The sequence below is a fragment of the Dendrobium catenatum genome, unplaced genomic scaffold (assembly GCF_001605985.2).
Source record: "Dendrobium catenatum unplaced genomic scaffold, ASM160598v2 fragScaff_scaffold_1639, whole genome shotgun sequence".
Classification (NCBI taxonomy): domain Eukaryota; kingdom Viridiplantae; phylum Streptophyta; class Magnoliopsida; order Asparagales; family Orchidaceae; genus Dendrobium; species Dendrobium catenatum.
This window is the reverse complement of record NW_021320101.1, coordinates 1,814,783-1,837,993: the sequence shown is the minus strand read 5'-3', so window position 1 is coordinate 1,837,993 and position 23,211 is coordinate 1,814,783. Positions and strand designations below refer to the sequence as shown.

Genomic DNA, 23,211 nt, shown 5'->3' with positions numbered 1-23,211 from the left:
ATTCGATAATTTATTATTTATGTTTTGCCTAAAATAAAAATTTTAAACTAATAGCACAAGATTAAAAAAATCCTTCAACTCATATTTGGCTGCTAGATTGGTTAAATTTCTAATTGCATGCATTCTGATCACCATAACTAAGGTATAAATTAGTCTAAGTTGAGTTTGAATCATCTTCGACTTGAGCTTGAGGTTGACTAATTAATCGAATTTGAGCTCAAGCATGATATTAAAATTTATTATAAACTAGAGAAGATGAAATTATGGAAAGAAGATCAGCTGATATTAAAAAACGTGACAATTACTTCATTTATAATCACCTTCTTCAAAACTAGAGAAGATGAAATTACGAAGTCTAAATTGTTAGCATGATCTTTTAATGGAGGTGAAAAATGATAGAGAATCAAAATGAGGTAACAAGTATAATGATTAGGTGATGATAAAGACCGGTGTCGAAGAGTACGAGCGGCGGTGCCAATTTTATTTTAAAAATTGTGACGATGATCACTTATGACATATATCATTGATTTTTGGTGTTTGTCTAGGGTGAGTGAGCAATGACGCTCATTGACATTAATCAATGGGTAAATTTTTAAGATGCTTCAAATAAAAAATTATGTCTACTCAATGCCTAACTATAAGTATGGAATGAAGATCAGTTTATAGATTCTAGTAATGCTTTTGATTATTTTTGTCAAAATTATAAACACTCTATCAAATGGCCTCAAATGATTCTTTTAAATATTTGATATTTTTTAGCATTTGAGTGTATTAGTAACTTTAAAATTTGATGATCTTATGCTTTTTATATTCATTTGAATGAATATATGTATTAATTATAGGTTTATTGAAAATAGAGTTAGAATGATTCTATATTTGATTTTAAAATTTTTAATTTTAATACTCAATTATTTCAAGATCCATACTTTATCGAACAACTTTTTTCATATATATAACAATGATGAATTAGAACTCTTTATATTTTTTTAATACATATATGATAAATGATATGCATAACATGATAAGTTAATTGCAAAAGGTAATTTGTCGGCTTCCAGCTCCACTATCCATTGGATGTCTTGCACCCCCTGCAATCAGCGTCATTGATTTCTAACAAATTCTGATCACCATAGTACTATATGCATTTATATTGTAATTCTTTGGAATGATATGGAAAACCATTTTATTATTTTACTTATATTGTTCTTTCTATTCCAAATTCATGTTTTGTGCTAATGTAAAATACAACTATAGAAATTTGTAGTTATCTTCATGGTATCAGAGTCTTTCGCTAGTGTTGTGTTTTCTTTCCTCCTCCTTATCTCTATTGCTCTCGGTATAGATTCCTCTGCTTCCTCAACATCTCAGCCAATTCCGATCAAGATAAACGAGACATCAATACCCCCTCAGCTCAATTTTCTTATGTCAAATGTCAAAGTTGTACTCAGCATTCAACTCAGTACAGACAACCACCCCATTTGGAAGGCTCAAATTCTTCTTTTCTCAATTAATGGATTTGATGGCTATATTGATGGTTCTACCTCTAAACCACCTAAGCAACTCCTTTCGGTTGATGGATTTGTCAGCATTAATCCTCATTATCAAACTTGGATGATTATTGATCAAAATCTTGTTGTAGCGCTTTACTCAACTATTTCCCCATCCTTACTTCCATATGTTCTCAATCTAGATACCTATCATGAAATATGGATGACTATAGAATGGTGCTTGCAACTACCGACTGTTCTTGTATACTTCAACTGAAGAATAACCTATATCAACTTCAAATGAAAGACAAATCCATTGTTCAATATCTCTCTGAGATGAAACAAAGAGTAGATGTTATAACTACAGCTGGCTCTGTTATTGATTCATGAGATATCATCATCTATACGTTAAATGACTTACCTCCTAACAATAATGCATTTAAAACTTTCATTCGAACCAAGCTACTTCCCATAAGCTTAGAAGACTTTTATGCTCTTCTTTGTAGTAAAGAGCTCAATATAACTGTTGCTACTATTGGTGAATTGTTCACTATTGGAATTGCTGGTCCAGCTTTAGCTCTTCAAGAATTTCGTGGTCATTCCTGCAGTCGTTACTCAACTGTCTCCATTATTAGAGGTCATTCTTCCTCTGCTTATACTCGTGGAGGTCGCTCTACACAACTCCGAGCTCGTTGAGGTGATCAAAATTGCACCTATGTTGAATGTCATATATATAGCAAACCAGGTCATTCAGCACTTCACTACTAGCATTGAACAGATTCATCGTACCAACCTTCTCAGCAAGCTAATATTTCTCAAGATACTTCTACCACAACAAATTGGTTTCTTGACCATGTGCAACTTCTCATCTCACCTCCAACCATTCGTAGCTACAATCCCCTCAGACTTACAAAGGTTCACCACACATCCAAGTTGGCAATGGTCAATTATTGCCCATAATTCATTCTGATTAGGGTACACTTCATACTCCTTCCCATAAGATTCTTCTTCCCCACGCTTTACATGTACCTAAACTCTTTCATAACCTTCTCTTGGTTCATAAATTAACTGCTAACATTCCTAATCTATCTATTTGGATACTTGTGGTTTCATAATCAAAGATTTCAAGACCAACAAGATTCTTCTCCAAGGCCCCAATCTTCACAGTATGTACCCCATTAATCTCTCTGCTCATGCTCTCATTCATAGTCAAGTACTCCAACATATGTTGCTCTTCATCCCATGCAATCATCTTCTCATCAATGGCACCAACATCTTGAACAACCGTCTCCTTCCACTCAGCATTTATTTACAGTTATGCTTCCTTCCAGCAAGTTATCCTCTACCAGTTTTCACTATTTGACATGTGCTCAAGCCAAAAGTCATAGATTATCTTTCTCTTTGTCGATTCCTAAAAGTACTAAATGTTTAGAACTCATTCATAATTATGTATGGGGACCATTCCCTACCTTATCTATGCAATTTTATAAATATTATCTTCTATTTGTGGATGATCTTACATGTTATTGTTAGATGTATTCTCTTCTCATCAAAGCTTAAACATTCCCTACATTTTTAGCAATTTAAATTATTGGTTTAGACTCAATTTCAAACACCTATAAAAATTATATGATCTCATGGTGGAGGTTAATATGTTAACAATAATTTTTAAAAGAAACTACAACAATTTGGCATTATTCACTAAATCATTTGTTCATACACTCTTCAACAATATGGTATAGCTGAGCACATACCTCACCATCTCATTGAAACAGTTCATGCCTTATAGTTCAATGCTAACCTACCCACTCATTTCTATATTGAAGCCCTATTGATTGTTACATATCTTATCAATAAGCTTCCCTCTAAAACAACACAGAACCTCTCTCCCTATGAACTATTATGTCATCACCCACCTAAGAGTATTTGGTTGCTTGTGTTATCCTTATCTTCATGCTCCATAGTGTCATAAACTTCATCCAAGGTCTCAATCATGTAACTTTCTTGGTTATGCAAACTCTACAAAGGCTACAAATGCTTAAACTTAGCCACAAGTCATATCTATATCTCTCGTCATGTTCAATTCTTTGAACCTATCTTTCAATTTCAAAATACAAAATCTACCTCCCATTCTACTAGTCCTTCCTTTACTCAATCACCATTTCTATTTATCCCTTCTACACACTCACCCTCTATCTTAGCAACATAAATTGTGTAAGAATTTATTCTAAAACTTCTCATATAGCAGCCACCTCCGAACCAACTTTCTCATCCACTCTCCCTTCACCTGCAGCTTCTGTGATGCCTTAGAATCAAATTTAGAAGAAATATATTTTTATCTTTTGATAAATAACAATCATAGCTATCTAATATCATCTATCAGTAATAAATAGCAAAATAGATTATGTAATTCAAAATATCAATGTACATATCTGTATTTATTCTCAAAAATTAAATATAATACTCATGATCTATACAATCATATCATAACTATTATGTCTTGAGTATGAAAGAAAAATAAAAAGAATAAAAACTGAAGAATCCTGACCAACCTATGATAACATGTTTCTTAACTGAAACATTATGTTACAAACCACTATTTGATCTATAGCATGATATCATTCCAACATTACTTACCTCCTAATCTCAAACTATCAAACGTCATATTTAGAGATTTTCTATGTATACATAATTTGAAACCTTACATAAACAAGTTACTTAGACTCTTGTTTCTTATACAAGTGATAAAAATATTATAGGTTGCAAATGGTTATTTAAAACAAAATATAATTATGATGGCTCACTTACTCGGTATAAAGCATATTTGGTTGCGCAAGGCTTTAAACAAAATTTGGATTATACTGCTATGATACCTTTAGTCTGCTTGAAAAATTCTCAACCATATGTATCTTCTTTATTGTGGCTACTGTATATAAGTCTACTATTTTACAACCTGATGTATCTATGTCTTTCTCCATGTCAAGCTAGATGAAATATTTTACATGATGTAACCACCCAATTTTTAAAATTCTCAACTACCTAATGATATATGCCTTTTAAAGAAAGTCATTTATGATCTTAAGCAAGATCCTCATCAATGGTTCTCCATATTGACAACTCATCTTTTGCATTATGACTTCTTAGTTAGCTCAACTTATCCTTCATTTTGCTTTTATCATCATGCTTCAGTAATGTGATGTTTTAAAATCTAAATTAAAAGAATTATCATTTTAATCTTTTAATAAACAACAATCAGAACTTTCTAAGATCATCTATCAGTAATAAATAATAAAATATATTCTATAATTTAAAACATCAAATCAAAATAAAGACTGTCAAAATCAAATCAATGTAGTAAAATCATATGAAAATATACACATGTTATCAACGCATTCTATAGCACATGCTCAATATATCACATGCTTAATATCAGTATATTAAATCAATAGTAACAAATAGTATTAGTATATATATCAATAACAGTAAAAATCTTGTGACAGGAGTAATAAAATAATACAATAACAATAAATATGTGCATTATTAATAAATTTGTACAATAATAAGAACAATGCCTCAAAAATATATATTTCAGTAGTCACACTAAACAAGTAAGAATTCTTAGCTATCATGGTATTTTTCAGTGTTAGTAAACTATTGACTCAGTAAATTAACAAAGTCATCACTCTTTGTCCGTCGACATAGTAATGATCTCCTTATAACTCAAAATTAGTATATCGCATGAATTGGTAGAGGACAATACCAAATAATAGTATTTAAAGAAAAGCCTATTGGCCCACCATCATATACAGGTTAATCAGTTTCCAATCAACGGGTCAATTGGCCTTTACTTGTTTGTTTCACAAATGCATATTATTATCACAATACTATAACAGTAATAGCGACCAGCTATTACTCAAGCATATATTCACATCTATTTTTAATGTAGTGCAATAAATATTGCATAATTGAGCTTAATTTAAAAGATGATAAAATATCATATTGGTAGTTAATAAAGAATCCATTTAGTCAAAAATATATATTTTTATAAAATTATCAAATTAATAGAAAATGTATAAAAGGATTATTTAAAACTTTTATTGTGCTACATCACTATTTTTAGATGTCAAAATAAATTTTGGGTAAGACAAAAATCATTGTATTTTCAAAATCATCCAGTAAAAAATCTCAAATAAATACGCAAAATGCTCATAATCATGATCTCTAAAGTTATGTGGTGAAAGTACGTTTTATCAATACAAAATTATTCACATTTTTTTGTAATGAAAACACAAATTTGATAGGAAAAATATCAAATACACAAAAATCTTTGAAATCAGAAATAAGGTATTACAGCGAGAAGAGCAAATTTCCCAACTAGCCTGATGGACAAAAATCGCACCACGGCCTCCAAATCTAAGACTGTTTATTACTAATAGATGATAAATATTAGATAGCTCTGGTTATTGTTTATTTAAAGTATAAAAGAATAATTCTTCTAATATAGATTCTGGAGCATCACAAGTAAAGCACTACTACATCATTTATGTCGATGACATTCTTCTCACTGGCAATGATGAGATAGTTTTTACAAAACTACTCCAAAACCTTCATGACAGGTTTCTAATATTGTGTAATCTTGGCTTAGTTTCTCAGCGTTTAGGCATCTAGGTTACACAAACAGCTATAAGTCTTCATTTGAATCAGATGCGCTCTGCTATATATTTATTTGTAAAGTTTGGTATGAAAGATTGCAACCCTATACACACACCATTGCCAATCAAATTGCCCATTATTATTGTTGATTTTGAACCATTAGTTCAACTTGAATTATTTTGGCAACTTGTTAGTTCCTTACAATATCTTACAACCATTCAACCGAACATCATATTTGTTGTTAATCATTTATGCCAGCGGATGCATACTCCATATGTTATTCATTTTCAATTGTTGAAACGCAACCTTGGTATATTCGTGGCACGCTACACATTGGACTTCCTATTTCTACTTCATCCCTTGAACTTTATGCCTACTCTGAATCTGATTGGGTTGTTGATTCAATAGATAGTCGCTCCATTACTGGCTATTGTGCCTACCTAAGTACTACGTTGGTCTCCTGCTGTGTTAAAAAATAAATAATGTTCGCTCGTTCATCTATCGAAGCTGAGTATCATGCATTAGCTACAACTAGTGATGAAGCTATGATTTTTTAAATGTAGGGGCACAAAATTTTGACTTTAAAAATACCCTCAAGCTTTTTCATTTTATTTTGCAATTTACATTATGGTTTTATTTTTTTATTATTATTTTTAATTATAAGAAGATAAATTTTATGAAAATGAAAAAAAAATTACTATCATGATCATTTGAATTAATTTCAACACAAATTTATTTAAACTATATATTATCATACTAATTATATTTCAACTACTCTTCTACTGTATATTTCATATTTAATTTAAATAAAAATATAACTAAAAAATATTTTAAGAGCAATAAATATATAAAAAAAATTACATCTTATTATTATAAAAGTATATTCAAAATATATAAAAATCTATAATAAATATATTTTAAGCTATTTGATTTAAATTTAAATATTAGAATTCTCCTCTCTAATGTAATTTGTTGGCTTTAATTACGTATATCTCATAAAAACTTGATGTTCGAGTTTTTAAAGTAATAAAAAAATTTGATGAAATTTTTAATAAAAAAATAGTAATGTAAAGATGGAGAGGGAAAAATAGTCTCATTAGTCATTCCTAATGGAGAGAGAGAGAGAGAGAGAGAGGAGAGAGAGAGAGCTAGGGGCTAAAAAACAAAATATCAAGAGAGAGTGAGAGAGAGAGAGTAGAGAGAAAAAGTAAAAAAGAGATGGAAAGAGAGGGTGAGAGCCAATATGAGCATGGTGTAAAATGATATATTTTTTTTTTTTGGGGGGGGGGGGGGGCCGGGGGCTCCCCCCAGGCCCCCCCTTAAATCTGCCCATGGCTATAACGGCTACTGACATTATTTGGTTGAGACGTTTACTAAAGAAATTTTAATCTCACTATCCACCCCTTTGTTTTGTGGCACCGACTCTTCTATTGCCTTAATCAATAATTTAGTATTTCATGCTCGTACAAAACATATTGAAATTAATTTTCACTTCGTTCATGAATACATCAAACTTCAACACATCAACGTCTATCACATTGCTTCATTCTCAAGATCAACATGCATATATTTTTACTAAATCTCTTTGTGCCACTTTGTTTGATCACTTACAATGCAAGTTAACAATTCATGAACACATTGCTAACTTGAGGAGGAATGATAAATGATATGAAGACCATGCATGACGATAAGTTACATGCAAAAGGTGAACGGCCGGCTTCCAGCCCCACTATCTTAGTACTACAAATATTCTTTGTCAGAGCCTTTTTCACTATAACTATTTGATGTCGAGCACCTCCTGCACTAACATGTTTTGACCACTATAGTACTATATTCATTTATATAGAGAGACCATTTCTTAATTCTCTGGAATGATGTAGAGAGCTATTTTATTACTTTGCTTATAATGTGCTTGCTCTCGAAATTCCTGTTTTGTACTAATGTAAAATACAACTACAAAAATATGTTGTTATCTTCAAGATATGCACTCGATTTATATCCCAGAAATTTCTCCTCCCGTGCCGTTATGAGGAATTTTATAGATAATTTCTAACAGAAATTTTCTCAGGTGCATGTTATGTTTGGGAATTTGCTTCTCTTTAGATTGGTCAGTTTGTTTATCAGTCTTTTAGGTGTGAATCAATTTTTTATTCAGTTTGAGCAAGTAATTAAGTAAGGGCAATGACCGAAACAGAGCATCTCCTACGGTAATCGCCTGTTTGTTTATTTAGTTATACATTAATTACAAAGCAATTCACAGTTGAAAACAGTAATTAGGCATATAAATAACAGATCAGCGGTACTTAATTAACGAAATACGCAGGCAGGACCATCTACAGTCGTCGATCCGAGCCAGATATAGATATCATGACGTTTTCTCCCTGAAGCTGCTGCGTAGGCCTTGGAGAACAGTAACAACCTCGGACATCTTGGGGCGGTCCTTTGGGTGGGGGCTGATGCAGCGCAGAGCGAGAGCAGCAGCCTCCCTTGCGCACCTGAAAGAGTAGTGACCGGCAAGCTTTGGATCCATGATGCAGCGCAGCTTCCGGCTGTTCCTCAGGTAGGGCTCGGACCATTCCACCAGCTTCTCCTCCTTCTTTGGCCGCGACTCGTCGACCGATCGGCGCCCCGTCAAAAGCTCTAGAAGCACCACGCCGAAGCTGTAGACGTCGTTCTTAGTTGTCAGGTGGCCTGTCATCACGTATTCAGGCGCGGCGTAACCCTGTGTCCCCATCACCCGAGTGCTCACGTGCGTCTCTTCACCCGAAGGCCCCATCTTAGCGAGCCCAAAGTCCGACAGCTTAGCACTGAAGTCCTGCGCGCAATATTACTGTATACATTTAGCCATACAGGAGAGGACGACGAATTAGAAGATGGAATTGGAAGATCACAGACAGAGTCGAGAAGGATGTTGGATGTCTTGAAGTCGCGATAAATGATGGGCTTCTCCGCGCCGTGAAGGAAAGCAAGCCCTCTTGCAGCTCCGGTGGCAATCTTCATCCTTGTTCCCCATGACAGTACTGACACTGATATTCCTATTCTTAAATATATAAAACATGCAGCAAATACATTATTACGTATTCTTCATTCTCTCGTTGCATCCGGATGGGGATGGGTGACCAAATCAGCATGCAACTTACTCTTAAAGAGATGGTTCTCCAGACTGCCACGTGGCATGAATTCGTAGACCAAAAGTCTCTCTTCATCTTCGCAGCAATAACCTATCAGCTTCACTAAATGAGGGTGTCTCAGGTGCCCGAGAAATATCACCTCCGCCTACACCAGCATCATTAATAAATTAATGCTCATCCGAACCAATGCAACAGTAGGCATATATAGGAATGAGAATATTAACACCGGCAGGCATTTCATCAAAAGGAAAGATTAATGCATGTATAGGGGAAATATTAATTGTTCTCTCACAAGCCACTCCCTGTGACCCTGAAGACCCTCTATGTCAAGAAGCTTAACGGCGACGGCCTGCGCTTTTAGACCAGGCCGCATCCTATCATCCAAGTAGCCTTTGTGCACGGTGCCGAACCCTCCCTCACCAAGAAGGTAGCTGTTTGAGAAGTCGTGCGTTATGGCTTTCAGCTCGCTCAGCTGGAAGGCGTATAGCCCGGCTCCAAACGCACGCGCAAACTCCTCGTTGAACCTCGCCGAAGACGAGCTGCTTAGGTCTGAGATGGAGATGCGGCGGAAAGACGGCGGCTCCGCCACCTTCTTGGAGAAATCGGGGCGTGTTGGACGGCACCTGCTCAAGTTAAGGCTGAGGTTTCCGAGTACTAAGCGGTTGTCGACTGTGCAGCAACTGCGGGCGGTGAAGGGCTTCCATGGTCTCCGCGGCGCCGGCATCGATTGATCTCTTGTATATCGAGGAGATTGCTGGGGTTGGATATGAACTGAGGAGGAGGAGGAGGAAGGACATAATAGCACGAAGACTTTTATGCATGATCGCCGTCGGTCTAACGAATCCAATATTAATTCTTCATTCTATCCTAACTGCTCCACCCAAACTACCCAACGCACACACATATATACATATATGTATGCACTCTTTATTTTCTTCTGCTTTGCTTTTTCTTGGTTGCTTTCAGCTGTTTTGGCTAATGGCTCGCCTAGCTTCTTATTTCGTAAACGATTGATTAAGTATGACGACCAAAATTACGTCGGCCAATTTATAAAAAAGAACCAGTTTTAAGTTTAATTATAAAAAATTTTGTTATAACAATTAATAAAAAATTTCAGTTTAAGTTATTTCAATTAATAAAAAAAACTGTTTAAAAATAAAATTTAGTGATATCAATTAATAAAAACTTTTTTTTTTAATTTAATTTCTTTTACAATATTAGATATATGAAATATTTAATATAAATTTTTAAAATGTATTTAATTTATTTTAAATATTTCATTATTATTTTATTATTAATATTTCTAAATAAAATTATTGTTTGATAATTTATTTTTTATTCATTAATTTTTAATTAAATATATTTAATTTTTTTATAAAAAAATTAATAAATAAGTAAAATTAAGTTTATCTAAATTTACTAATAAGTTATAATCTATCAAAAAATTAAAACACTGTAACAGTGTAAATAAATAAATAAAAAACTAAAATTGTAATCATTTTTAAGAAAAAATCTGATTGATTTTTTTTAAGTATTCAAGAAAAATAAATTTTTAATTAAAATCGGTGAATATAGTACCGGTTTCAATAGAAACCAGATAATGAAGATCCGATTTTAGAAATCAGATAATGAAGTTACAGTTTCTATTGAAATCGTATAATTAAGTTCCGTATTTGCTCATTTTTAAATTATTTTATTGACATGCTACTTTAGCTAATTTAAACTTAAAACATACACCTTTTTATAAATTGACCAATTACATCTTAGTTAATTACAAACTATTAACTAGTTAAAACAAAACTCAAACTCTGTCTAGCTTTGTTTGTTGTGCAAACACAATGGAAAAAAAAATAAAAAATCAAACAATCAATGCAAAAAATTCGGTGATTTACATGGTTCTCTATATTGAAGAAAGAAGGATTACAATTTAGTTCTATCTAGCTCTCATGCTTCCACAACAACTCTTGCTCCTCAATTTATAGATTTAAGGTAAACAAAATAAGGAAAAATTCTCTAATCCAATCCACAATCGAATCTCCAATCAAATAACCTAATTAGGGAAATAATTAACTCCCTAATCAATTATATTAATGAGCCATTAAAACCTTCCAAATCAACAATATCTACCTCATTTTTCACTTTAGAAAATGGAAGGTAACAAGCCAAGCTCCAATATAAAAAATGACTATACTCAGATAGTTGCCTACCTATCCCCCCTCCCAAGGGATCACGTCAAACGTAGTTATTCATAACAAGTGGACAATCAGTCATGAGTCTTGTACCAGTGTCGTGTTGACTACCTCTACAATACCAAACTTGTATCAATTGTACTATTCATAAATCTCAGGCTACTCTTCACAACTTGCGAATGACTCCTTCCTAAATCATGTATGAACCTGCTCACAACGCCAACTGCTTGTGCAATGTTTAGATCAAGCTGCTTCAAAATCATACCATTGTGTGCTACAAGTGTCAAGAGATGCTTAATCACTGGGGAAAACACCTCATCAGAGCCTTTTTCCACCCACCTAGCCTTGTACCGCACATTAGCATCATTAGATCATTTCTTCTTTGCACACAACCATTTGCACCAAATGGCTTTCCTTCCTAGAGGAAGCTTCACCAACCTCTAAGTAGTATTCTCCTGAAGAAACTCCATCTCTTCAGCCATAGTTCTTTTCCACAAATTATCTTCAAGATTGCCAATTGCTTCCTTATAGTGACTAGAAATTTCAACCTCTGTTGATGAAAGTGCAAATGTAATGTGGTCCCTCAATTAAGTTGGTTTTGGGATATTTTGGCGCCTGAACCTATTTCTTGCAATAGATTCTTAAATTGGAATCTCATCATCAACATCGTATTCTACCTCCTGATATACAACTGATCAAATGCATGGGTAGAAGTAATTGTCAATAAAAGAGATAAAGTATCGTCGTTGTCGAATGATGATGTCTCCATTAAGCCCCAAACATTTGTGCGAACATACTCTATAATATCATTTATATTGTGGATGGCAGTATCAAAGGATACCCATGTCTTCTTATCAAACACACAATATTAATAAAAGTTGAGCTTGCAAGTACTTTCTCTTTTAATTAGTCATTTCTTCACCAAATTCATAAGAGAAGCATCTTCAGCATAAGATAGCCACATATGCCACAACGTAGTGACACCGGAAGAATTATCAGCAACAACATCCATTCTAATCACCCTTTTATCCTGAAGGTAGTAAATATTATGATGAAAAACTTCTTTCAAAAAAATCAATGCTCCGTAATATGTCTTCAGAACTCTTGCCTCAATAACTATCATGTAGACTTTGGTCTCTAAAGCCCCAACAGACAACAAACTTTTTCTGGAACGTTTCTCACATCAGTAAGCTCTCTCATAGTATCATCATGCATTCTGATGCGATGATCCCTACACAAATTGTACGATAAGTTTGATCATTTCCCATGAACACAACAACACTATCAAACTCCCTGCTAGTTTGAACTACTCTGTACTAAGACAAAAGTGATAGGTAGCACCAGTATCCAGAATCCAGCATGAAACATCTATATACAAACTTTGAGTAATTACAAATAATGATGCACCTGAGTCTTCGTCACGCTCATCCACGCTTAAGGTTTTCCTTAGCCTCAATTGAAAACTTTATTTTCTTTTTCCTTCAGCTTCAAGCAATATTTCTTCCAATGACTAGTTTCTAAACATATAGTACACTGATTCTTCTCAAGACTGAGCCCACAAGACTTGCATTGCTTATTGTTGTCGTCCTTTTTATTCTTTTGTTTTTCAGATCTTTCACGTTGGAGTGTGAGATCCTCTACGGAATTCATCTTTGCAAATTCCTTATCACAACATCAGAACTCGTGATTCAGCAACGCAGTAGTCATCTCACCATAGTTCAAATCCTCCTTCCAATGAGTATCTTCACGTAGTTCAGTATCATCGTGTAGTTTTCATACTCATGCATGCGGGAGCGACTTCAATAAAATGAGTGTCATATCTTCATCTCCAGCCTCCTCATCCAAATTCAAAAGATCTGCCAACAACTTTGTGAAATTATTCAAATGTTATCAATAGTAATCACATGTCCTATCTAAAATATGTAGAACAGGCATTTCATATGGAGACGATTCTTCACTCTCTTTGTCAATTACTTAATCTCCAAAATCTTCCACAGTTTCACAGTAGAAGTCTCCATTATCACCTCATACTTGATCTTCTGAGATAAACAATTTCTGATCAAACCACAAGCACTCATATTCATCTTTAGCCAACCTCTCTCTGAAATCTCCTCAAGATGTTCCTCGCCATCCATTACTTTCTCAAGATTTAGATACCACAATGCATCCATCACCTCACATCGTCACATATCAAAGTTTCCATTGTCGTCAAATTTCATCACATCAATTTTAACGGGATGTGTAACCACCTGATAGATTTAAGTCTTCTCCGCCATCGAGATGGATGTATCCATGGCTCCACCGGATCTCATTGCCACCACCAAATTGCAGCCGCCTTATAACGCCGGATTTGCACCAATCCGGCTCAACACTGATCTAGAACAAAAATCAACAGTCTTTGCTTGCTCAATCTGACCAAATCACATCTCAGAGATTGCTCCCGTTCTGTCGATCGTTGATTTGGCCCAAACTGACACCTTCCGCCTCTGTGCGGCCACCTCCATCCTTCTATATTATCCGATCATCATCGACCGCTTACATGAACATGAACATGAATATATATCCGTATCCTTTATTCCTTTGGTTTCACAAAAAAGATTGCCGGGCCGGTCCTCACCGTTATATTTGCCGTTCGAATGGTAGTTTTGATTAACCCATAATTCTTCTATCTGGATGCATTCACAAACATTCATGTCACATTCTCTGTTTTCTTTTTCTAAATATCCACGCAGATAAAACATCAAATTAGAAGTTCAGTTCACTTGATGGTTTTCAGCATTTTGTTTGCCGTGATTATAACAAGTATTTCTTTATCTCTATTTTAATCAAAATTATAACATATATATATTTGTTTGGTGCAGAAAACTCTTTGTTTGATTAGATTATATATGCAGCAATTGCATGGAGACGGAATTAAAGGGATTGTTAGGTAGGCAAAATTGATTAGTTAGCGTGAAGACACCACACCTACTTCAAGTACTGGAACAGTTAGCTTGGAATGGTGGCAGTGGTTGATTGTTGATAAGTGAGAAGACAGAGTAGGCGTCAGCATCTTTCCTAATCCACTTCAAACCTCACGCTTCAAAGCAGCAAGCAACACTGGATTAAATGCATTAGACGACATCGACGATCGAAGAGGCTTTGCGGTCTCTAGTCTCGGAGCAATTATTAGGTCCTTTCACTGGATGTAGAGGAAGGTTCGGTTTTAGGCAAAAATAGGTCAAAAAGTGCAAATACCGAGTTTTTTCTTTCAAAAAACTCGGTATTTGCACTTTTTGAGGCAAAACCGAATCTTCCTCTAGGTCCTTGCACTGGACCAAATAAAAGTTCCTAGTCTCGACAAGGTGAACAACAGGATGACGAGTAATTTAATATTTGTATTTTGTAACATATAAGTTTGAGTTTATAAAACTTTAATTTGCATGACAAAATTTCGAATGCAAATTAAGTGTCGTCAATTGACAAATGCCTCCAAGAAGAAAAAAAAGATCTAAATGTCCATATGATCATGTACTTTACATCAAAATTCAAAATGGAGATATTTTGCATGTGTGCTTGCATGAACATGAATTAATTTTTTCAAGTAACAGAAGCAAAAGCTTTGAAGTGAACAGAAACGTAGAGGAAAAGAAACATAACTTCTTAATAAAGTTTGTGTGAGTTTGAGAATTGTAAACATTTAGTTTGTGTGAGTTTCAGAGCTATTATTTAGAATATACAATCCTCACGTCCAGTGTATCACAGTGGTCCTCTCCTATTCTATCAACCAGAAAGTCAACACCTCTAAGCAGGTAAGTACGTGAAATTCATTCCATTGATGAACTCAATAATAGTTTCATCTCAAGTTTCTTTCAGTGATCAGGCCAGTTCATAAAAATATCAGGTATCAAAAACTTAGGCAAATCAAAATTACAATGAGCACATAGATGTGAAAACAAATAAAACATTTTCTTCTGACAAGACAAATTAATTTACAAAATATAACATGTTGTAGTTAGTACTGAAATGAGAGAAGGAAAAATGATTTATCTCAAATTTAAAAAGGAATATACATAACTATAAGAAGATCACGTCAAGTCTTCACCAGATTTGTGCACATCAGAATCAGATCTCTTATTAAGAACATCTCCATCATCACTTCCAATGGCATCATTATTTGGCATCAGTAGATCTTTCACATTTTGTAGGAGAAAAGGTTCTATCAGATTCCAGAACCGAACTGCATCGGTTCCTTGAAAACCTATCCAGAAAAATCTTCCCTTCTTCTTCACCTTCGTGGCTATGTCTTTCCCCTGAAGTTTCTTTAAAATTTTGTCAATATCTTCACGTTTTGCACCCCTTAGCTTAAGTAATATATCTTCTGCTGAGGTTTTGAACCCACCATACATATACCAATATGCTAATACTCGAACTGATAGCCATCGATGGATGAGCTTCGGAATCATAGGCCGATCTTTATACCAGAATTGGTTAGCAAAGAAGCTGAAGTAAGGGTGAGCTATTGTTGAAAATTGGTAAGGTATCTCATGGTCATCAGTTGATCTACTAGGAGTTAACCACTCATAAAATCTTTCATGTATGTGCATTCTCAATGCAGAATGGATATCAGATCTTGCATTGAATTTGAATAGAATTGAATGCTTCTTCTTATTTTCATCCAAGACTATTTCAGCCCCTCCTAGCAGCAAACCAATCAAGATCTCACGCTGTTCTTCATCGAGTTTCAAACTGATAGATTTCCTAACTATTTTTTTATTATGGTCAAGAAACCGCTCCATCTTTTCTATAGAATCTGGCTCTACATCGTATTTTTTCAGACGCATTATATTATATACCTTCACACCCTTTTCATAATCATCTGCAGCTAAATACCCACGTAAAATTACATTGCATGAATGGCCGCTAGCACCAATTGTCCCATTCGTTTGCATTTCATTAAAAATTTGCTCAGCCTTCTCAAGGTCATTAACCATTACAAGTGATTCCAAGTATATGCCATAAATACTTCTATTGGGATGGCACCTTGTAAGACATTTAGAGAATGACATTTCCAATTTATTGTGCAATCCTCGTTTCAAGTACAGACTCATTAGATCATGAAAGGCAGGATTAAGTGGCTTCAAACCGCTTTCAGCAAGTTCATCCACAAGAGTCTCTGCAATATCAAGTTCATTGGCCTTTGTCATGACTTGAATGATTTTGTGGTAAGCACTGACAGTAACGGGCATGGCTCCTTTCTTCATATCCTTGAATATTTCGAGTGATTTCATAGGATCATCCGCCTTGGAATAGAGCTCCATCCGGTAGACAAAGGCTTGAGAAGGGAGTGCATATTCAGATGCAAGCAGCTTGAGCCATATTTTCTCTGCCTCCTCAACATCACCGAGCTTTGAGCAGGCCCTCAAGATTGAGATCAGCAAATCTTTGCCCTCCTCAATTCCTGCACTTTTCATCTCACCCCGCAGGGCATCAATCCTCTCTCGGTCAATTGACTCCTGATAACTATGCAACCAGATAAGCCCAGCATAGATATCCTTTTGTACATCAAGATCACATGTTATCAGATTGTGATAAATGAATTCAGCTTGCTTGAGCTGATGTTTTGAAACCCTTCTAGGCTGGCCCAAGAGGGCTCGGAAAAGAGAATTGTGCAAGCTGAGCCTTGGCCTATACCCACCTAACTGGATCATTTTGTTGTAGATGAAACACGCCTCCTCGATGCATCCTTCAATCGGTGAACTGAGATAAGCAACTGTGAGGATATGAAATGTCGATTCAGCGGGAACCCGACCTTGCTTGATCATGGCATCAAATATCTCTCGACATTTTGTGAATTTTCGGTCCTTGCCCAGATAATCCGCCAGTTTGGTTGCAAGAGCAAAATCGAAATGGAACCAGTGCTGCTGTGACATCCAACTGTATACCTGAAACCAGAAAACCACATAACTATTGTAGAAACTAAGAATCAAGATTAATCTCTACGCAGCTCATCGGAGGTGAGGAAGAAGAACAGTAGCAGAGGATAGAAATGAATTGTTATCATTGCCTTGTCAAGTAATAGGTACAGGTAGGAATATATAGGTGAATAAAGTGAGTGTGTAGGTACACGTGTGAGAAGCTAATTGGAGAAAGTTTAAACAGCGAAGTAACTGCCGGTATTAGTATATAAACTACATGATTAGCTACTCTAATATCCCCTGTCAAACGGATTGTTCATCTTGATCTGTCAGTTTGGAGCGAAGTTCCTTGAATCGGGGTGTGGACAGTGGCTTGGTAAGAAGATCGGCGAGCTGATATGTTGTGCTGACGGGAAGAAGGCGGATCGCCTGATTCTGAATGTGATCACGAAGGAAGCGGTGATCGATCTCGATATGCTTCGTCCGTGCGTGAAACACCGGATTGTGAGCGAGGGCGATGGCGGACATGTTGTCGCAAAACAGATCAATTGGTCGAGAATGAGGAATGGAGAAGTCATTGAGCAGTCGTTTCAGCCAGATTGTGTCCGCAGTGGCAGCCGCGAGCGCCCGATACTCAGATTCAGTGGAAGACCTGGCGACGGTGGTCTGTTTCTTGACCACCCACGAAATGAGAGTATCCCCGAGAAAGGTACAATGTCCAGTTGTAGATTTTCTTGTGGTCGGATCACTAGCCCAGTCGGCGTCGGAATAGGTAGTCATGGTGAGCGGAGCTTTGAGGATCGGTAGACCGAATGTAAGTGTCCCTTTGAGGTAGCGAAGCAGGCGTTTGAGGAGATAGACGTGTTGTGAGGAGGGATCATGCATATGTTGAGATAGCACATTGACGGCATAGGCAATGTCGGGACGAGTGAGAGTAAGGTACTGTAGTGAGCCTGTGATGCGTCTGTAAGTGCTTGGTTCGGAGAGAGTGACATCTTCGGGTACCTGATCAAGTAGTTTGGTGCAGGACGGATTAGAGAGCGGGTTGCAGTCAGCTAAGTTGACACTGTTCAAAATAGATAAAGCGTAGGAAGATTGGGATAAGAAATACTTATCTTTGAGAGATTGGATTTTGATACCGAGGAAATGGTGAGCTGGTCCAAGGTTCTTCATGTTGAATTTGGAGTGAAGTTTGGTTAGAACGGTGGAAATGGCTTCATCGTTATTACCCGTGACGAGGATGTCGTCAACGTATACGAGGAGAAAGATCCTTGTCTGATTTTGATGAAGCGTGAGCTGAGAAGGATCGGCTTTGCTGTATTCGAAGCCAATTGTAAGCAAAAACTGTGTGAATGTGGTATACCACTGACGTGGTGCCTGACGGAGGCCATAAATTGATTTTTGGAGGCGGCAGACGTAATTCGGATAGTTGTGGTCGACGAAACCGCGTGGCTGAGACATGTATACTGTGTCAGTGAGGAGGCCATGAAGAAACGCATTCGAGACATCCAACTGCTGTACTGGCCATCCGTGAGAGAGCGCTATGGTAAAGAGCACGCGGATGGTGGGTAGCTTAGCTACCGGACTGAATGTCTCGCCGAAGTCGATGCCTTGTTCTTGTTGATTTCCCTGAGCTACGAGGCGCGCTTTGAACCGTGCAATGGACCCATCCGAGTTGAACTTCTTCCGAAATGTCCACTTACATCCCAGTATAGGTGCTTTGAGAGGAGGTGGCACCAGTTGCCATGTGCCCTGTTGTTGTAGAGCGGTGAATTCCTCTGCCATGGCTTGACGCCATTCATGATGCTTAGAGGCATCCTTAAAGCTAGTGGGATCGGGTCCAGGTGAAGAAGAGCGGAGGGTGAGCAGATTGAGGCGTCGAGGAGGTTTGATGGAACCTGTTTGCGTTCTCGTAACCATCGGGTGTTTGTGAGGTGGTGGAATAATTTGTTGTTGTTGATGATTGGTTGGATGGTTTGCGGCAGCAGTGGACAACGGGAGCAGCGGCGGCGGGGATGGAGGTCTGAGTGGAGCCGAAATCTGAGGAGGTGATATAATTTGCTGTAGACGAGCTTCAGAAGCTTTGGATGTTGGAAGCAGCATGGTTGAGGGAGGTGCATCGATCTTCAGCTGTGGAGAAGAGGAGTTAGTGTGAAAAGGGAACGAGTCTTCTAGGAATGTAACGTTACGAGAAATGACGGTAGAATGGGAATCCTTATTGAGACATTTATAGCCTTTATGGACATCTGAGTAGCCCATGAAGACAAACGGACGAGATTTTGGTTGGAGTTTGTTGCGCTCATGCTTAGGAAGCAGGGGAAAACATTCACAACCGAACGTTCGTAGGTGTTTGTATTCAGGGGAGATGTTGAACATTAGCTGCAGAGGTGATTTGTGCTGGGTGTTCGGAGAAGGCATCCGATTTATCAGATATACTGCGGTAGAGCTAGCTTCCGGCCAGAAGGAATGAGGAATGGAAGCTCGGTGGAGGAGAGATCGAGTTGTTTCCAGAATATGGCGATTATTGCGTTCCGCCACGCCGTTCTGTTCGGGGGTGTAAGGACAGGAGAGCTGGTGCCTTATCCCTTTAGATCGAAGGAGTTCGTTCATCTGGTGATTGACAAATTCGGTGCCACTGTCCGTTCGAAGAGCTTTAATCCGCCTGTTGGTTTGATTCTCAATGAAAACAATAAATTGTTTAAACACATTATAGACAAAAGATTTGTGGGACAGTGAAAAAATCCAAGTATAACGAGAATAATCGTCTACAAGAATTAAAAAATAACGAATGCCGTGAGGTGAGGGAACCGGAGCCGGACCCCAGACATCGGCGTGTAAAAGCGCTAAAGGAAATGTCGTTCGGGATCTAGACAATTCAAACGGTAGTTTATGACATTTGCATTGAATACATGTAGTACAAGAATTAACAGGAAGCATAATTCGTAGAGTAGGATTGTTTGATGTAGCGTTCTTGAATTGGGATGGCCGAGACGATCGTGCCAGTGGGAGCAACTGTCTTTGGACACCTGGAATGCAGATGTAGGAGGTTTTGCTGTAGATGGAGGCGCGATTCGGTAGAGACCGGCACTACATGGACCGCGAAGAAGCGGTTGATTTGTCGTCAGATCCTTAAACACAAAACCCATGGGATCAAACGTTACAGAAATGTTATTATCTTGAACAAGATTGGAAATAGAAATAAGATTGTGTGAGATGTCGAGAACATGAAGTAAGTTAGATAGGAAAAGCTTACGGGTCGGGGTAGGAAGAATGCCCGTGCCCGAGTGAGCAATAGGGATATTCCTTCCATCCCCGATGAAGACGCCGTTCGGAGCCAGGATAGGTGGTGGCCTGAGTGAGATTATCAGCGGCATTTGTCATGTGAGAGGAAGCTCCGGAGTCAAGGTACCAGTTGTAGGACGGCATGTCGGAGTTGGCCACGAGAGCGTTGTTTTGCTTGGCAGTTGAAGATTGAGGAGTGTAGTTGGCGTTCATACGGTGCCAACATACGTCTGCCGTGTGACCTTTCTTAGCGCAGATTTGGCAAATGTGAGCTGATTGCTGTTGATTCACGGAACGTCCATTAGAGGATTGAGGCGGAGGAGGTCGTCCCCTGTTGCGACGACCGCGTCCACGATTCGCGTAAAGGGCCGCTTGTTGGACGATGTCAGCGGAGCTTCGAGCGGCGTCGGCGGTGATATGGATTTCTTCACTTATCAACATTGCGTAAAGATTGTGCAGGCGTATTTGGGTAGGTGAATTACGGATATATGTCTTGAAAGATTGATATGCTGGGGGCAATCCATTCAAGATATACAGGATAATATCTTCGGAATCAATGGTGGAGACGGCCGAGGCAATCTGATCGACGAGCTTCTTGATCTCGGTCAAGTACTGAACCATGGAAAGATTTTTCATGGAGATGTGGTAAAGCTCATTTTTGAGCTGGATGACCTTGGATCGGCTGGTCGCCTGAAATTGATTTTCAAGAAACTGCCAGATCTCATGGGTAGTGTCAAGATGAAGGATATAGGGAAGCACAGGGGGGGGGGGGATATCGTCGAACATAAAGCTGCCTGCAGATTCTGATCGGTGATACGCCAATTGAGTGTCGCGGCAGCGGAAGGGTCAGAAGGGTCGATAGGGGGAACTGGAGGAGCAAGAAAGTGATCAAAGTCGTTGGCGCGAAGAAGCTTGATAATATGGTGGCGCCAAATCGAATAGTTGTCCGACGAGAGCTGGTTAGGGACGAGTGTTTTGAGATTGGAGACCACAAATTTGAGCGATGGGGAGATCGGAGAGATCTCCGTTGTGGTGCTGGAAAGTTGTTCGGCTACCGAGGGGGAGGCAGAGAGAGATGTCGTCATTGCAAGAGAGAAAGAAGGAAAAAGAGGCCTGATACCATGTAGAAACTAAGAATCAAGATTAATCTCTACGCAGCTCATCGGAGGTGAGGAAGAAGAACAGTAGCAGAGGATAGAAAATGAATTGTTATTATTGCCTTGTCAAGTAATAGGTACATGTAGGAATATATAGGTGAATAAAGTGAGTGTGTAGGTACAAGTGTGAGAAGCTAATTGGAGAAAGTTTAAACAGCGAAGTAACTGCCGGTATTAGCATATAAACTACATGATTAGCTACTCTAATAACTATCACTAAATCCAAGGAGCACGACTTCTCCTTCAACTAAGAGTAGACCACAAATTAATTTCAACCAGTAATCACCATTAGTCTAATAACCAGCAAAAACAGTAGCTAGCTGTGTTAAATAACAAAAATAAAAAATAAAACAAAATTTCCGGCAGAAATGTGGCCGAGCAGCAGATAAAGACTTCATTTTGGTTGCAAAAACTGGAAGGGCCAAATAATCAAACACCTATCAGGCAATTTACAAGCAAGCAACCCAAGAAATAAACATCTAGAACAAACATCGAGCAAGGTGCTAACTCTGTAAGCGGCTTCGTTCTCGCGAATACGCATGCAATGGACGGTGACATAGGTTGCATCCCCTTGTCTAATCCACTTGCGCTGCGCGTTGAGAATTCTGACAAGGGTGCCTTGCTTGTGAGCCGGTAACTCCTTACAGAGCCAAGCAATCCGAGACCGCTTCCACTGATCAGGAAGATCTTCAAGTTGCATAACCTCCACCTCCGGCGAGGGAAGATGCCTCGCGTCCTTGTCGGCATAGATATCTAGTAATGATTCCGCCTTGAAATGATCCATCTCTGTTTCTTCGTCATATCCTTCCTCGAGACTCATATCCATCTCCCCATTCTGTAGCTTTTCTGGATGCTGCAATGGCTCGACAGTGGCGGAGGAAGCAACGTGAGACAAGAGCGTCGGAGTGCGGAGGTGGAGGAAAGGGAGGACCCATCGAAGAGATGTCTTCGTACTAGAGAAAGGAGTGAGGGGGCGGTGAGTGGAGAATTGAGGGCGTGGGGGAAGAGAAGGCGAGAGCGCCGGCAAGGGTTCGAAGCCGAAAGGAAGTAGCATTTTTATCTTTACCCTTTTTTTCCAGAGAGTAAAAATACAGCATGTGAGCGTTTTGGCTTAGATGCTGCAGAGAGCCGCAGTAGACTAGTGATGTCTTCGTACTAGAGAAACGAGTTTTTGTTTGTCCGTTTTTACTGTTTTTTTAGTCTGATAATAATTAAGCAGAAAAAAAATATTTATTTAATAAAACTAATTTTCATAAATATTGTTGCGTGCTAGAATATACGCGGCGGTAGAGTTTGTAAAATCACGTCCAAGCATTGTACGAGTATTCAGCACACAAACATAAAAGAGAATACGAACATCAGAATTTTTACGTGACCCAAAAAGTGAAAAAACCACGGGGCCTCGCCCAGTTGAA

At 37.7% G+C, this 23,211-nt stretch overlaps 2 protein-coding genes across 3 annotated transcripts; both read right to left on the bottom strand.

Moving 5' to 3' along the window:
- Positions 1 to 8,322: 8,322 nt before the first annotated feature.
- LOC110110622 (probable serine/threonine-protein kinase PBL15) lies at positions 8,323 to 10,189 on the bottom strand. The gene is made up of 4 exons (XM_020842200.2): positions 9,564 to 10,189; positions 9,281 to 9,416; positions 9,036 to 9,175; positions 8,323 to 8,955 (listed from the first exon to the last, which is right to left on the bottom strand). The coding sequence occupies exons 1-4, from the start codon at positions 9,993 to 9,995 to the stop codon at positions 8,506 to 8,508; spliced, it is 1,158 nt and encodes a 385-aa protein (XP_020697859.1). The 5' UTR covers positions 9,996 to 10,189; the 3' UTR covers positions 8,323 to 8,505.
- A 2,018-nt stretch (positions 10,190 to 12,207) lies between these two features.
- Positions 12,208 to 22,948, bottom strand: LOC110110629 (pentatricopeptide repeat-containing protein OTP51, chloroplastic). 2 transcript variants are annotated; one of them, XM_028701157.1, is made up of 3 exons: positions 22,305 to 22,948; positions 15,518 to 17,384; positions 12,208 to 14,617 (listed from the first exon to the last, which is right to left on the bottom strand). In XM_028701157.1, exons 1-2 carry the CDS (start codon positions 22,848 to 22,850, stop codon positions 15,528 to 15,530), a joined length of 2,403 nt encoding a protein of 800 aa, XP_028556990.1. In that variant the 5' UTR covers positions 22,851 to 22,948; the 3' UTR covers positions 12,208 to 14,617; positions 15,518 to 15,527. The 2 variants fall into 2 exon arrangements, with proteins under 2 accessions (XP_028556990.1, XP_020697866.1); XM_020842207.2 differs by lacking the exon at positions 12,208 to 14,617 and having other exon boundaries at positions 15,388 to 17,384.
- Positions 22,949 to 23,211: the final 263 nt, after the last annotated feature.